The sequence below is a fragment of the Giraffa tippelskirchi genome, chromosome 7, assembly GCF_054371585.1.
Source record: "Giraffa tippelskirchi isolate mGirTip1 chromosome 7, T2T-mGirTip1v1.2.pri, whole genome shotgun sequence".
In the NCBI taxonomy this organism is placed as follows: Eukaryota; Metazoa; Chordata; class Mammalia; order Artiodactyla; family Giraffidae; genus Giraffa; species Giraffa tippelskirchi.
Genome location: NC_137281.1, coordinates 137459372 through 137471883, shown reverse-complemented (window position 1 = coordinate 137471883; position 12512 = coordinate 137459372). Strand labels below are relative to the sequence as shown.

At 41.1% G+C, this 12512-nt stretch overlaps 1 protein-coding gene across 4 annotated transcripts in view; it reads right to left on the bottom strand.

Annotated features, from left to right (window-relative positions):
* FNTB (farnesyltransferase, CAAX box, subunit beta) overlaps positions 1-12512 on the bottom strand; it is a 77793-nt gene that overhangs the window by 48725 nt on the left and 16556 nt on the right. For all 4 annotated transcript variants that reach the window (XM_081509931.1, XM_081509932.1, XM_081509933.1 and 1 more), the window contains exon 2: positions 1827-1891. In XM_081509931.1, the coding sequence (XP_081366057.1) occupies positions 1827-1891 (65 nt within the window). The remainder of the gene's footprint in view (positions 1-1826; positions 1892-12512) is intronic.

The following is a 12512-nucleotide window of genomic DNA, read 5'->3' as shown; positions in this document are numbered from 1 at the left end:
AGATGCTAATTAGCATCCTTTAAAACACTCATTTTCATAGGCAACAATGATAAAATGGGAAATGTCAGATTCCTGACATAAACCCAGAACGCTGATGTATTCTATTTCCACAAAGGAGGAACATTTTTTGTTTTCTACCCACATCTGACCTAAAGACCTACGAATCGAGGGATTTCCCTCCCTTACTGTCCTCCACTACCACTCCCCAAACACAGCTTCTTCTCAGATTATAAACTCCCATCCTCCCTTCCATCTCAGTAAGGATAAAAGGAAAGCCCAAGGCCTCTATTCTGATGGTGGGTAAAAAGGGAATGTCAAATGATCAAAGGTCCTTTGGGGAACGCAGAGGACGTATGTCCACAGTGGACAGAGACTCAGAGAACAACAGGTGAGTCATCACAGTGCAACTCTAACCACAAACCCCTCCTGAAGCCACCGTGCCCCACACCATTGCCAAGTCCCACCACCTCCGGGAAAACAGCCTGTACTGGCCAGAGGGCTCCTTCTCCCTGAACTGTTTACATAAATGGTGTTGTTTGCTAAGCTCCAGCTGCCACTCATGACAAGAGCAATAATTCATTTTCTGAGGTCGGGGCTTTGGATTAATGGAGAGATTTAGGTTAGCAGTTTGGAAAAAGACTTCTCTTGTTAGCTGATGCTTTCCTTTCCTTCTCCAGGGAAGGAAGATGAAGAGAATTTTTCCACCTGGCTTTCCCTTTATTCTGACTCTTTTCTGTCTTGGTGAATCAGAGTTTTCTAGCAAAACTTCTTTTTTAGGGACATCAGGACAAAAAACAAAGACACAAAGTTAACTGAGGCTAGAAATATTTGTAATGCTCCAGTAAGTAAAAGTACCCACAGATTGACTCTCCAGGAGTCAGTGTGTGAGGAGGTGTCAGGAAGCTGGGAGACATGAAAAGGTCAGGCCAGATTTTACACCCGTAAGCTTCCCAACCAGAGAGAACCAGCCAGCGGCCCAACTACTCTATGTTCAGAGATTGTCTAGGAAAAGTACCATAACATCAAAATAAAATGATGAGCAAACACAATTTGAACTACTGATGAGGAAAGATCACACAGGGTGGTTTCAGAGAAGCAATCTGTGATTAGAAGAGAAATGCCCTTATGAAATTCTAGTGTGATACATTACAAAACTGGGAGGAAAAAAAGAGAAAATGAAGGTTCACATTAATAAGTTTCTGTTTATAATCACCCTTTTGGAATTTCTGCCTCAAAAGAGCTTAGAAGGCTTCAACTTGCTAAGCACCAACGAAAACAAAAGGCATTGTATTTCTCACTTAAAATGTGGCCCTGAGAATCTGCTGCACGGTCACCAACAAGGGCCAGGCTGGGAGAGGCTCAAACATCCCACATTTTCCCATCTGTTATGTCAAGTCATAACATACACCAAAGGAATCCATCCCTTGCCATCCCCCTTACTCTATATCTGTTTCAAAGTGTTATGTGAAAAAGAAGAACTTGAGAGTTTTGAACACCAGTGCAGTGGGTCAGAACTAAGCTACAGGATCACAAACTTTCTCTTTCTCTTTCTCTCCATCTTCAGAGCTCAGAGTTCAGGCCCTGAGGGGGATCCCCATGTAACACGTGATGGCTCAGCTCAAGTGCATAACTCCGCCAGTCCAGTCGGTATTCTAATAGTGGTAGGAGCTGGGGTCAGGAGCATCTCCAGGGAGCCACAAGGTGAGGAAACACCAGCCTCACAGCTGCAACACCCCGAGGTCGGACAAGCTCAAGGAGGAAAGAAGAAAGGCTCCCACGGGAGATGGTATTTCCCAGATCCACTCAGACTGCTAACCACAGCTTACCTTGGTACAAGGTGGTTGAACTTGTAAGATCTGAAGACCTCTTGGATCTTTTCTTCTACTTTTGTCTGGTAAGGATGTAGCAGATGGGAGAGAGAGAACAAAAACAGGTAAGACTTTTAACAACTTTTTGTTCCTCTTGCCACAAATGCCTACTGGCTAGAGTTCCTTGGTGTGGCTTTGTACCTAACAGCATGATATGACTGCACGCAGGAGCTTGGCTGGATGACAGGTTTGGGACAAGGACAGAAAGAATGGTCTGTACCACGTTAACATCACAACCCACTTCTCCAGTAAACTAATCCATAATATCCAAACTAATGGCGGTTCTGGGGTTTGGCACCCCGACAGCAGTTACTCGGAGATAAAGACAGATCCCTTTTGCTTGAAAGATCTGTTCTTGCCTACTCGATGAAGTTGTTTAGGTGTTTTTTAACTGGTCATTCTCAAATACTCAATTTCTGCCAAGGGTCCTACTTCTTACTGTCAGATTTAATAATTTAATACAGACTGAACAGTATTAAAATTCCTGAAGGGATTTACAAGAATATCGATCGTGGAAACACCAAAGAAACAGCACATCAGGTCATTAGACCTGTGTCACACGCCAAATCCACAGTCCCATAGAACCCAGAATCTCAGAAAGTAAAGTCACAAAGGAAATGAGACGACCACTCTCCTTTGAAGACCACACCATGATATGGTCACCAGCCCAGCTTCTATAAGGAAAGAGAACAGTAGTGCAGGAAGGGACTGGCCAGCAGGACACAGGGTTTCACCTTCACAGCCATCTTTGCTTTGTGATGAGGCCAGTCCTTGATGAGATTAAAGATATGTAATAATGTCCTCTCGTTGTGGTTCAGTTACTAAGTCATGTCCAACTTTTTGTGACCCCATGGACCGCAGCACGCCAGGTTTTCCTGTCCTTCACTATCTCCCGTAGTTTGCTCAAATTCATGTCCATTGAGTCAATAATGCTATATAACTATCTCAGGAAATATAAAAAATGCATTCTTTAATATTTCTGAAACGCCCACTGAGTTAGAGCTTCCAGCTCCTTTGACAAGTGTGCAAGAATCATGATGAGGGGAGCACTGATGTGTATCAGCTAAAATGGCAGCCAATCTAAAATTCGTTTATATTTGGTTTCAGGATATGCTTTGGTATTTGCCTTTGAACATAAGCTTGAGGGATTGTCTGGCAAAGAATTTACAATACTTCGAAAACAGACTGAAGTCACTGTGAGATTGTCTCAGGAGGAGTACGAAAGTTGTCCCAGACTCCTCAGGATTCTTTCTCCCTACCAGACACTGATATGGGACTAATGCAAAGCACCAGACTTGGTGGAACACAGACTGCATTGTCAGCCATGCCTTCCTTGATATACACCGAACAAGATTAAAAAAAGCAACAACAAGAAACATATGTCCGTAAGATCATTAAATAAAAATATTTGTGTACCATATACTGGGGGGTTGTTGTTTTGTTTTTTTATAATATACTGTTATAGTTCAAGTGAATTGATGAATTCTGAATAAAACAAAAAGCAAGTAGGATGAAAACTCACTTCCTGTACCCAAACACAAGTCAATTCACATCCATATGACTTAATAATATTCAAATGCACGAGCATACTAACTGACACTTAAGACCCTCAGGAGGCAAAGCTTCCAGCCAAGAACTTCTTAGGGAAGTCCCACCATCAGTCACCATTTGGGCAACATAAGCAGCCAGGAACCAGGTGACGAAAACCGAGGTTTATTTCTAAAGTTAAGAGACCTAACAGAAACACAGGTATGTCATACCTGCAAAGAAGAAAATGCTTAAACCATTCCCAACATACTCTCATTTCTATTCTGGTTTCCTAATCACTCTTCTTCAGAATGAACAAGTGATAGTCCAATGAAGTTAGTAACTGACTTGTGTCTGAAAACATACGTTATAAATTCTAATAAATACCAGAGTATTTCAGATCAGCTGTTAATGACAATGAACAAATAATTCAATTTATTTTCTCTTAAGAATGGGTACGTTTTCCCAACAGCTTTATCAAGATATAATTCACATACCATTCAATTCACCCATTTAAAGTGTATTATTCAGAGGTTTTTAGTATATTCACAGAACTGTGTATCATCACCATAATCAATTTTAGAACACGTTCACTACTCCAAAAAGAAACCCCACACCCCTAAGCAATCACCTGCAATCCTCTCAGCCCCTGTCAACCACTAATCTACTTTCTTTCACTATCTATTTGGCTATTCTGAATATTTTATATTAAAGGAATCAGTTGACAAGCATTTAGGTTGCTTCTACTTTTTGGCTATTATGAATAATGCTGTTATGAATATTCTTGTCCAAGTTTTTGGATGGACATATGTGTTCATATGTATATACCTAGTGAAACTTCCCAGGTGGTGCTAGTGGTAAAGAACCTCCTTGCCAATGCAGGAGACTTAAGAGATATGCATTCAGTCCCTGGGTTGGGAAGATGCCCTGGAGTAGGAATTGGCAACCCACTGCAGTTCTTGCTTAGAGAAACCCATGGACAGAGGAGTCTGGTGGGCCATAGTCCATAGGGTCACAAAGAGTCAGACACGACTAAAGTGACTTAGCATGCATGCACGCATGAAACTGAGAAGGACCCTTTGGGCCTCCTGAGCACGGGAGCCTTTCTGTGCCAGCACCCCTTATCCATTCCTTGTTTGTAAGTAACAGACAGCAGCCTCCATGACCTTCCCTGATTTCCAAAGTGCAGATTCAAACAGTTGCTAATCAGGGAAGGGAAGGGATGCAGAGATAAGGGAGGGGTAGCCAGGAAACAACAGTGCAGCCTTGGGACAGGGTCCTGGTGCCGACTCTTTGAGACCTCATGAACTGCAGCACGCCAGGCTTCCCTGCCCATTACCAACTCCTGGAGCTTGCTCAAACTCATGTCCGTTGAGTCGGTGATGCCATCCAACCATCTTATCCTCTGTCGTCCCCCTCTCCTCCTGCCCTCAATCTTTCCCAGCGTCAGGGTCTGTACAATGAGTCAGTTCTTCACATCAGGTGGCCAAAGGATTGGAGCTGCAGTCCATGGGGTCGCAAAGAGTCGGACAAGACCAAACAACTGAACTGAACTGAATTTAACCAATCTCCTTGCTGTCCAAGGGACTCTCAAGAGTCTTCTCCAACACAATTCAAAAGCATCAATTCTTTGGCACTCAAACTTCTTTATGGTCCAACTCTCACATCCATACATGACTTCTGGAAAAACCACAGCTTTGACTATAAGGACCTTTGTCAGCAAAGTGATGTTTCTGCTTTTTACTACACTGTCCAGGTTTGTCATAGCTTTTCCAAGGACTAAGAGTCTCTTAATTTCATGGCAGCAGTCATCCCAAGATCCACAGTGATTTCGGAACTCAAAAAAATAAAATGTTTCCACTTTTCCCCCATCTATTTGCCATGAAGTGATGGCACCAGATGCGGTGATCTTAGTTTTTTGAATGTTGAGTTTTAAGCCAGCTTTTTCACTCCCTTCTTTCAAGACCTCCTCAAGAGGCTCTTCAGTTCCTCTTCATTTGCTGCCATTAAAGTGGTATCATCTGCATATCTGAGGTTGTTGATATTTGTCCCAGCAAACTTGATTCCAGCTTGTAACTCATCCAGCCAGGCATTATTTTCTACTTCACCCAAAACTCTGCCTCTGAGATCTGATTTGGCCCTAGTGCCCAGTGGCCGAGTTGTTGGCATCACTAGGAGTGGAATTGCTGGATCATATGATATATTAATGTGTAATCATTTGAGGAACTACCAGACTTTTCCACAGCATCATACCATTTTATATTACCATCAGCAGTATATGAGAGTTCCAATTTCTTCATATCCTCAGCAACATGCTATTGTGTATTTTTGATCATACCCATCCTAGTGTTTGTGAAGCAGTATCTAACTGTAGTTTTGAATGCCCTTCCCTGATGGCCAATGATGCTGAACATCTTTTTACAGGCATATTGGACACTTGTAGATATTGTTTGGAGAAATGTCTATTCAGATCTTTGTTTATTTTTTAAACTGGGTTATTTGTCTTTTTATCAATGAACTGTAATAAATCTTTATGTATTGTAGATACAAGTTCCCTGTCCTATTCCCATTCTGTTGCTTGTTTTTAGGAACTGGTGTATTTTTTTAAGAGAAAACAATCACTTCAAAGCGCAAGTATGATTTTTAGAGTACAACTTTTAAAATAGTACTAGCAATAAGCCTGCAGTTTTTTGAACAAATAGTAATGGATTAACACAGAAATTAAAAACTAGTCATCTGAGGATGAGAAAATGAAAGTAATCGCCAAAGCATGCAATATCCTTTTTTGCTTCTCCTTCTCTGCCAGTGTTATATAAATCTGAGTAATTTTGTCACTGGGAAGATATAAGCATTCTTTGAATGTTCTGATTTGCATAGCAGAAGGAAAAGAAAAAAGCTATGTATATAAAAGAGTTAACATAGCAGGCCTGAGACTGCTATCCTTAGGAAAGCCTCCTTGAAAGGTAGACCCTGGCCGGAGTCTGGGAGCCTAGATCATGCAAGGGTTCCCACCATTCCCAGGGCTGATAAGAGTGGCTCATGGAGTCTAAACTGTATAAACAACGTAGTTTATGCTGAGCAGCTATTTTCCTTCTGGGGGCCTGGAATTATTCTAAAAAGAGGGTGCTGGTTTTTAGTGACCAGGCCCACTAAAAACCATGAACAACAAGTCTCTAATGGGCTTCCCTGGTAGTTCTGCATGTGTGGTCACAGTTTGATGCTGGGGAAATTAAACTCCTTCTCTGTGACTCCACTGGGAGAGGACTCTTAGAAACGTGTCCTAGTTTCCTGCAGACTTCACCCCACGAGTATTCTCCCTTGGCTGATTTGCTTTCTAGCCTTTTGCTATAATAAATCATCACCTTGAGTACAGCTATATTCTGAGTACTCTGAATCTCTGTATAAGCAGAAAAGGTAGAGGTCACCAGAGAAAGAAAACCAGACATGACTTTCCTGACGTAAGAGAAGCCATTTTTGGCCTAAGCCATTCTGGGATCTAAGCTTGGCCACAATACTTGCCCTTGAACAGGTCTTAGTAATCAATGATCTTAAGAGAACAAAGAATGCAGAAACTATCAGGCAAGAAAAATAACAGTAGCAAAGATAACACATCAGTTGTGAAAATTCTTATTTCTCTTTTAATGGTAAAGAGTAGCTTGAGGCCTCAACCACCAGATCTATTGGAACCAAAAGGCTGATGATGCTGACCTTTACTGACCCTTCTGACTTTAATCAACTAAACCTTGGACTTAAGCCTCATCATGAATATGTATGTACCCTAGCTTAAAACTTCCCCAGCTTTGCTGTTAAGGGAGACACTGCCTTGGGAAAGATTTCCCAGTGTTCTCCCTATTTGTAGTAATAAATCTTTCCTGCTTCTATCTTTGACTTGGCTGTGTCTTTTGGCTCAACATCCACCAAGAGGGAAACCCAGTTTTCGGGTAACATTAGTAGTGCTCAAAATTCCCCAAGTCAGGCTTCAACAATCCGTGAACCGTGAACTTCCAGATGTTCAAGCTGGTTTTAGAAAAGGCAGAGGAACCAGAGATCAAATTGCCAACATCCTCTGGATCATCGAAAAAGCAAGAGAGTTCCAGAAAAACATCTATTTCTGCTTCAATGACTATGCCAAAGCATTTGACTGTGTGGATCACAACAAACTGTGGAAAATTATGAAAGAGATGGGAATACCAGACCACCTGACCTGCCTCTTGAGAAATCTGTATGCAAGTCAGGAAGCAACAGTTAGAACTGAACATGGAACAACAGACTGGTTTCAAATAGGGAAAGGAGTACGTCAAGGCTGTATATTGTCACCATGCTTATTTAACTTATATGCAGAGTACATCACGAGAAATGCTGGGCTGGATGACGCACAAGCTGGAATCAAGATTGCCGGGAGAAATATCAATAATCTCAGACATGCAGATGACACCACCCTTAAGGCAGAAAGTGAAGAACTAAAGAGCTTCTTGATGAAAGTGAAAGAGGAGAGTGAAAAAGTTGGCTTAAAGCTCAACATTCAGAAAACTAAGATCATGGCCTCTGGTCCCATTACTTCATGGCAAAGAGATGGGGAAACAGTGGAAACAGTGCCAGGCTTTATTTTTTTGGCTCCAAAATCCCTGCAGATGATGACTGCAGCCATGAAATTAAAAGACGCTTACTCCTTGGAAGAAAAGTTATGATCAACCTAGACAGCATATTAAAAAGCAGAGACATTACTTTGCCAAAAAAGGTCCATCTAGTCAAAGCTATGGTTTTTCCAGTAGTCATGTACGGATGTGAGAGTTGGACTATAAAGAAAGCTGAGGGCCGAAGAATTGATGCTTTTGAACTGTGGTGTTGGAGAAGACTCTTGAGAGTCCCTTGGACTGCAAGGAGATCCAACCAGTACATCCAAAAGGAAATCAGTCCTGAATATTCGTTGGAAGGACTGATGTTGAAGCTGAAACTCCAATACTTTGGCTACCTGGTGAGAAGAGCTGACTCATTTGAAAAGACCCTGATGCTAGGAAAGATTGAGGGCGGGAGAAGAAGGGGATGACAAAGGATGAGATGGTTGGAGGGCATCACCGACTCAATGGATATGAGTTTGAGTAACCTCCAGGAGTTGGTGATGGACAGGGAAGCCTGGTGTGCTGCAGTCCATGGGGTCACAAAGAGTCGGACGTGACTGAGTGACTGAACTGAACTGAACTGAACTAGTAGTGAATCAGTGAACCTAAGAGTGGTCTTGAGGGCCTCCAAACATTAGTAAAATTAGAAATTTAGCCTTTGGGACAGAATTAAGGAAAGCAGTCACAACAATTGCATAGTGTCTATAAAACGAGAATTATAATTAAATTCCTTTTTAAAATTTCATCAAAATTCTCACTTTAAATATAGGAGAATTGAGGGTAACTATTTAAAAAGAAAGTTACCTAAATCATGAAGAACTCTAACACTGTATCACTCTCAAGTCAGAATTAGGAAGGAAGAGAGTAAGGAAAAAAGGAAGGAAGATTCAGCTTCAATATAGAGATGCTAAAGGGTGTCCCCTTTCCCTGGCTTTTCATTTTATCTTGAATTTCCATGTCTCCTTTTTATCTCAAAGCAAGGGACTATTCTGTTCTAGTTAATCTCTCCTTTCTGCAGGAGAGCCCCACAGGCAAGGCAGCTACCAACTGGCTATAATACAAAAGGTTATTAACAGCCCTACAATAAGAGATAATTTTCTCTTGTGTAAACAGCAAAAAGCCCATAGGTTCATTTCCCTTGAGCGCAAAGAACACAGTTTGTGACTATGTTAATGAAAGTGATATGGCTCTCTTTAGAGGAGGATGACATCCGAAAGCATCTGTTTCAGAAACAATGCTACATGAAATGTTACCAGAAAGGTCATCAGGATTAGTCATCAGAAAATTTAGTCCCAAGGGATGAGCTCTTCAAAAATTTTAAATAACCTGAAATAAAGGATCTTTGATTGGCTCAAGATTCAAAACACACCAGAAAGATATAAAAAGAATCTTGAGAAATTGGGCAAACTGAAAACAAATTGGAATATTAGATGATATTAAAGAATTATTTTTAATCTTCTTAGTCAGTCAGTTCAGTCACTCAGTTGTGTCCAACTCTTTGCGACCCCATGGACTATAGTACACTAGGCCTCCTTGTCCATCACCAACTCCTAGAGTTTATTCAAACTCACGTCCATTGAGTCGGTGATCCCATCTAACCATCTCATCCTCTGTAGTCCCCTTCTCCTCCTACCTTCAACCTTTCCCAGCATCAAAGTCTTTTCAGATGAGTCAGTTCTTCACATCAGGTGGTCAAAGTATTGGAGCTTCAGCTACAGCATCAGTCCTTCCAATGAATATTCAGGACTGATTTCCTTTAGGATGGACTGGTTGGATCTCCTTGCAGTCCAAGGGACTCTCAAGAGTCCCTCCACCACCACAGTTCAAAAGCATCAATTCTTTGGCACTCAACTTTCTTTATAGTCCAACTCTTACATCCATACATGTATTGGAAAAAACATAGTTTTGACTAGACGGACTTTTGTTGGAAAAGTAATGTCTCTGCTTTTTAATATGCTGTCTAGATTGGTCATAACTTTCCTTCCAAGGAGTAATCATCTTTTAATTTCATGGCTGCAGTCATCATCTGCAGGGATTTTGGAGCCAAAAACATAAAGCCTGGCACTGTTTCCACTGTTTCCCCATCTATCTGCCATAAAGTAATGGGACCAGAGGCCATGATCTTAGTTTTCTGAATGTTGAGCTTTAAGCCAACTTTTTCACTCTCCTCTTTCACTTTCATCAAGAAGCTCTTCAGTTCTTCTTCACTTTCTGCCATAAGGGTGGTGTCATCTGCATGTCTGAGATTATTGATATTTCTCCCGGCAATCTTGATTCCAGCTTGTGCTTCATCCAGCCTAGCATTTCTCATGATGTACTCTGCATATAAGTTAAATAAGCATGGTGACAATATACAGCCTTAACGTACACCTTTCCCTATTTGAAACCAGTCTGTTGTTCCATGTTCAGTTCTAACTGTTGCTTCCTGACCTGCATACAGATTTCTCAAGAGGCAGGTCAGGTGGTCTGGTATTCCCATCTCTTTCAGAATTTTTCACAGTTTGTTGTGATCCACAGAGTCAAACACTTTGGCATAGTCAATAAAGCAGAAGTAGATGTTTTCCTGGAGCCCTCTGCTTTTTCGATGATCCAGCAGATGTTGGCAATTTGATCTCTGGTTCCTCTGCCTTTTCTAAAACCAGCTTGAACATCTGGAAGTTCACAGTTCACGTATTGCTGAAGCCTGGCTTGGAGAATTGTGAGCTTTACTTTGGTAGCATGTGCGATGAGTGCAACTGTGCTGTAGTTTGAGCATTCTTTGGCATTGCCTTTCTTTAGGATTGGAATGAAAACTGACCTTTTCCAGTCCTGTGGCCACTGCTGAGTTTTCCAAATTTGCTGGCATTTTGAGTGCAGCACTTTCACAGGATCATCTTTCAGGATTTGAAATAGCTCAACTGGAATTCCATCACCTCCACTAGCTTTGTTCGTAGTGATGCTTCCTAAGGCCTACTTGACTTCGCACTCCAGGATGTCTGGCTCTAGGTGAGTGATCATACCATCGTGATTATCTGATTATTAATCTTCTTAGATGTGATTTTATTGTCTTTATATAGAATGTTATTCTTAAGAGACGCATGCTTTATTGTTTAGTGGTTAACTGTCAAAATAACTTCATCTTCTTTCAAGATCCAGGGGAAAAAATAGTCTTATACATATAGACTCATACACACACACACACGCACACACGCGCACATACCATGTAAACATACAGTCACAACCCCCAAAGGAAAACTTGTGCCCTGGCTGGATGATCCATTATTGGGTTATCTCTTCTAGGTTATCTCTAGTCTAGTTGTGAGACTAGACTATCTCACAACTCTGTAGAAATAGAAGTTAATTTGCAGAAAACTGACAGTAATGCAAATAATTTCTGTCCACAGAAATGCAAATTTTATCTAGTAAAGTGCAACTAACTATCACTCTATGACTATTGACCAGTTTTGAATCCATTTACAAATCTATTTCTGTTTCCTATCTGACTATAAATGTATGGCATGTTGAGTTCTTATCTGAAGTACTGGGTTCATGAGTCAAATAGAATCTTTGACACGTGCTCATTTTATATTTGTATGAATCAAGATCTTATCATTTTTAAAATTTATCCTTGAACAGTTTATGGGGGTCGGGGAAATTAGGTGGAAGGCAAACAAATACTATCAATTTTTCTGTATATTTGAAATTTTTTATAATAATAAGTTAGAAATTATTAAGAATTAAAACAAAACACTTAATATCAAGATTCTGGGCTTCCTGGTAGTGCTAGTGGTAAAGAACTCACCTGCCAATGCAGGAGACTGGGGTTTGATCCCTAGGTCAGGAAGATCCCCTGGAAGAGGGCAAGGCAATCCACTCTAATATTCTTGCCTGGAGAATCCCATAAACAGTGGAGCCTGGAAGGCTATAGTCCACAGGGTGACAAAGAGTTGGACACGACTGAAGTGACTTAGCACGCAAGCACACACCAAGATTTCACCACAACTACTTTTTTGAAAAGTCAAACACATCTGTGCACACACGCTGTATGTGTATTTATATGTATAGTAGTTAAATAGATGTTGAAAGCAATTAGAGACTGCTTCTGTCAATTTAGAAGCAAATAGTCTACAATGTAACACTGACAGAGACTCTATTGTTGTTGTTGTTCAGTCGCTCAGAGGTGTCCAATTCTTTGCGACCCCATGGACTGCAGCATACCAGGCTTCCCTGTCCTTCACTATCTCCCAGAGTTTGCTCAAACTCATGTCTACCGAGTCAGTGATGCTATCCAACAATCGCATTGTCCGCTTTTCCTCCTGCCTTCAATTTTTCCCAGCATTGGGGTCTTTTCCAATGAGTTAGCTCTTCACATCAGGTAGCCAAAGTACTCGAGTTTCAGCTTTAGCATCAGTTCTTCCAATGAATATTCAGAGTTGATCTCCTTTAGGATTGACTGATTTGATCTCCTTGCTGTCCAAGAGATTCTACTTAATAAACTTTAATTATGCTCCTCTAAATC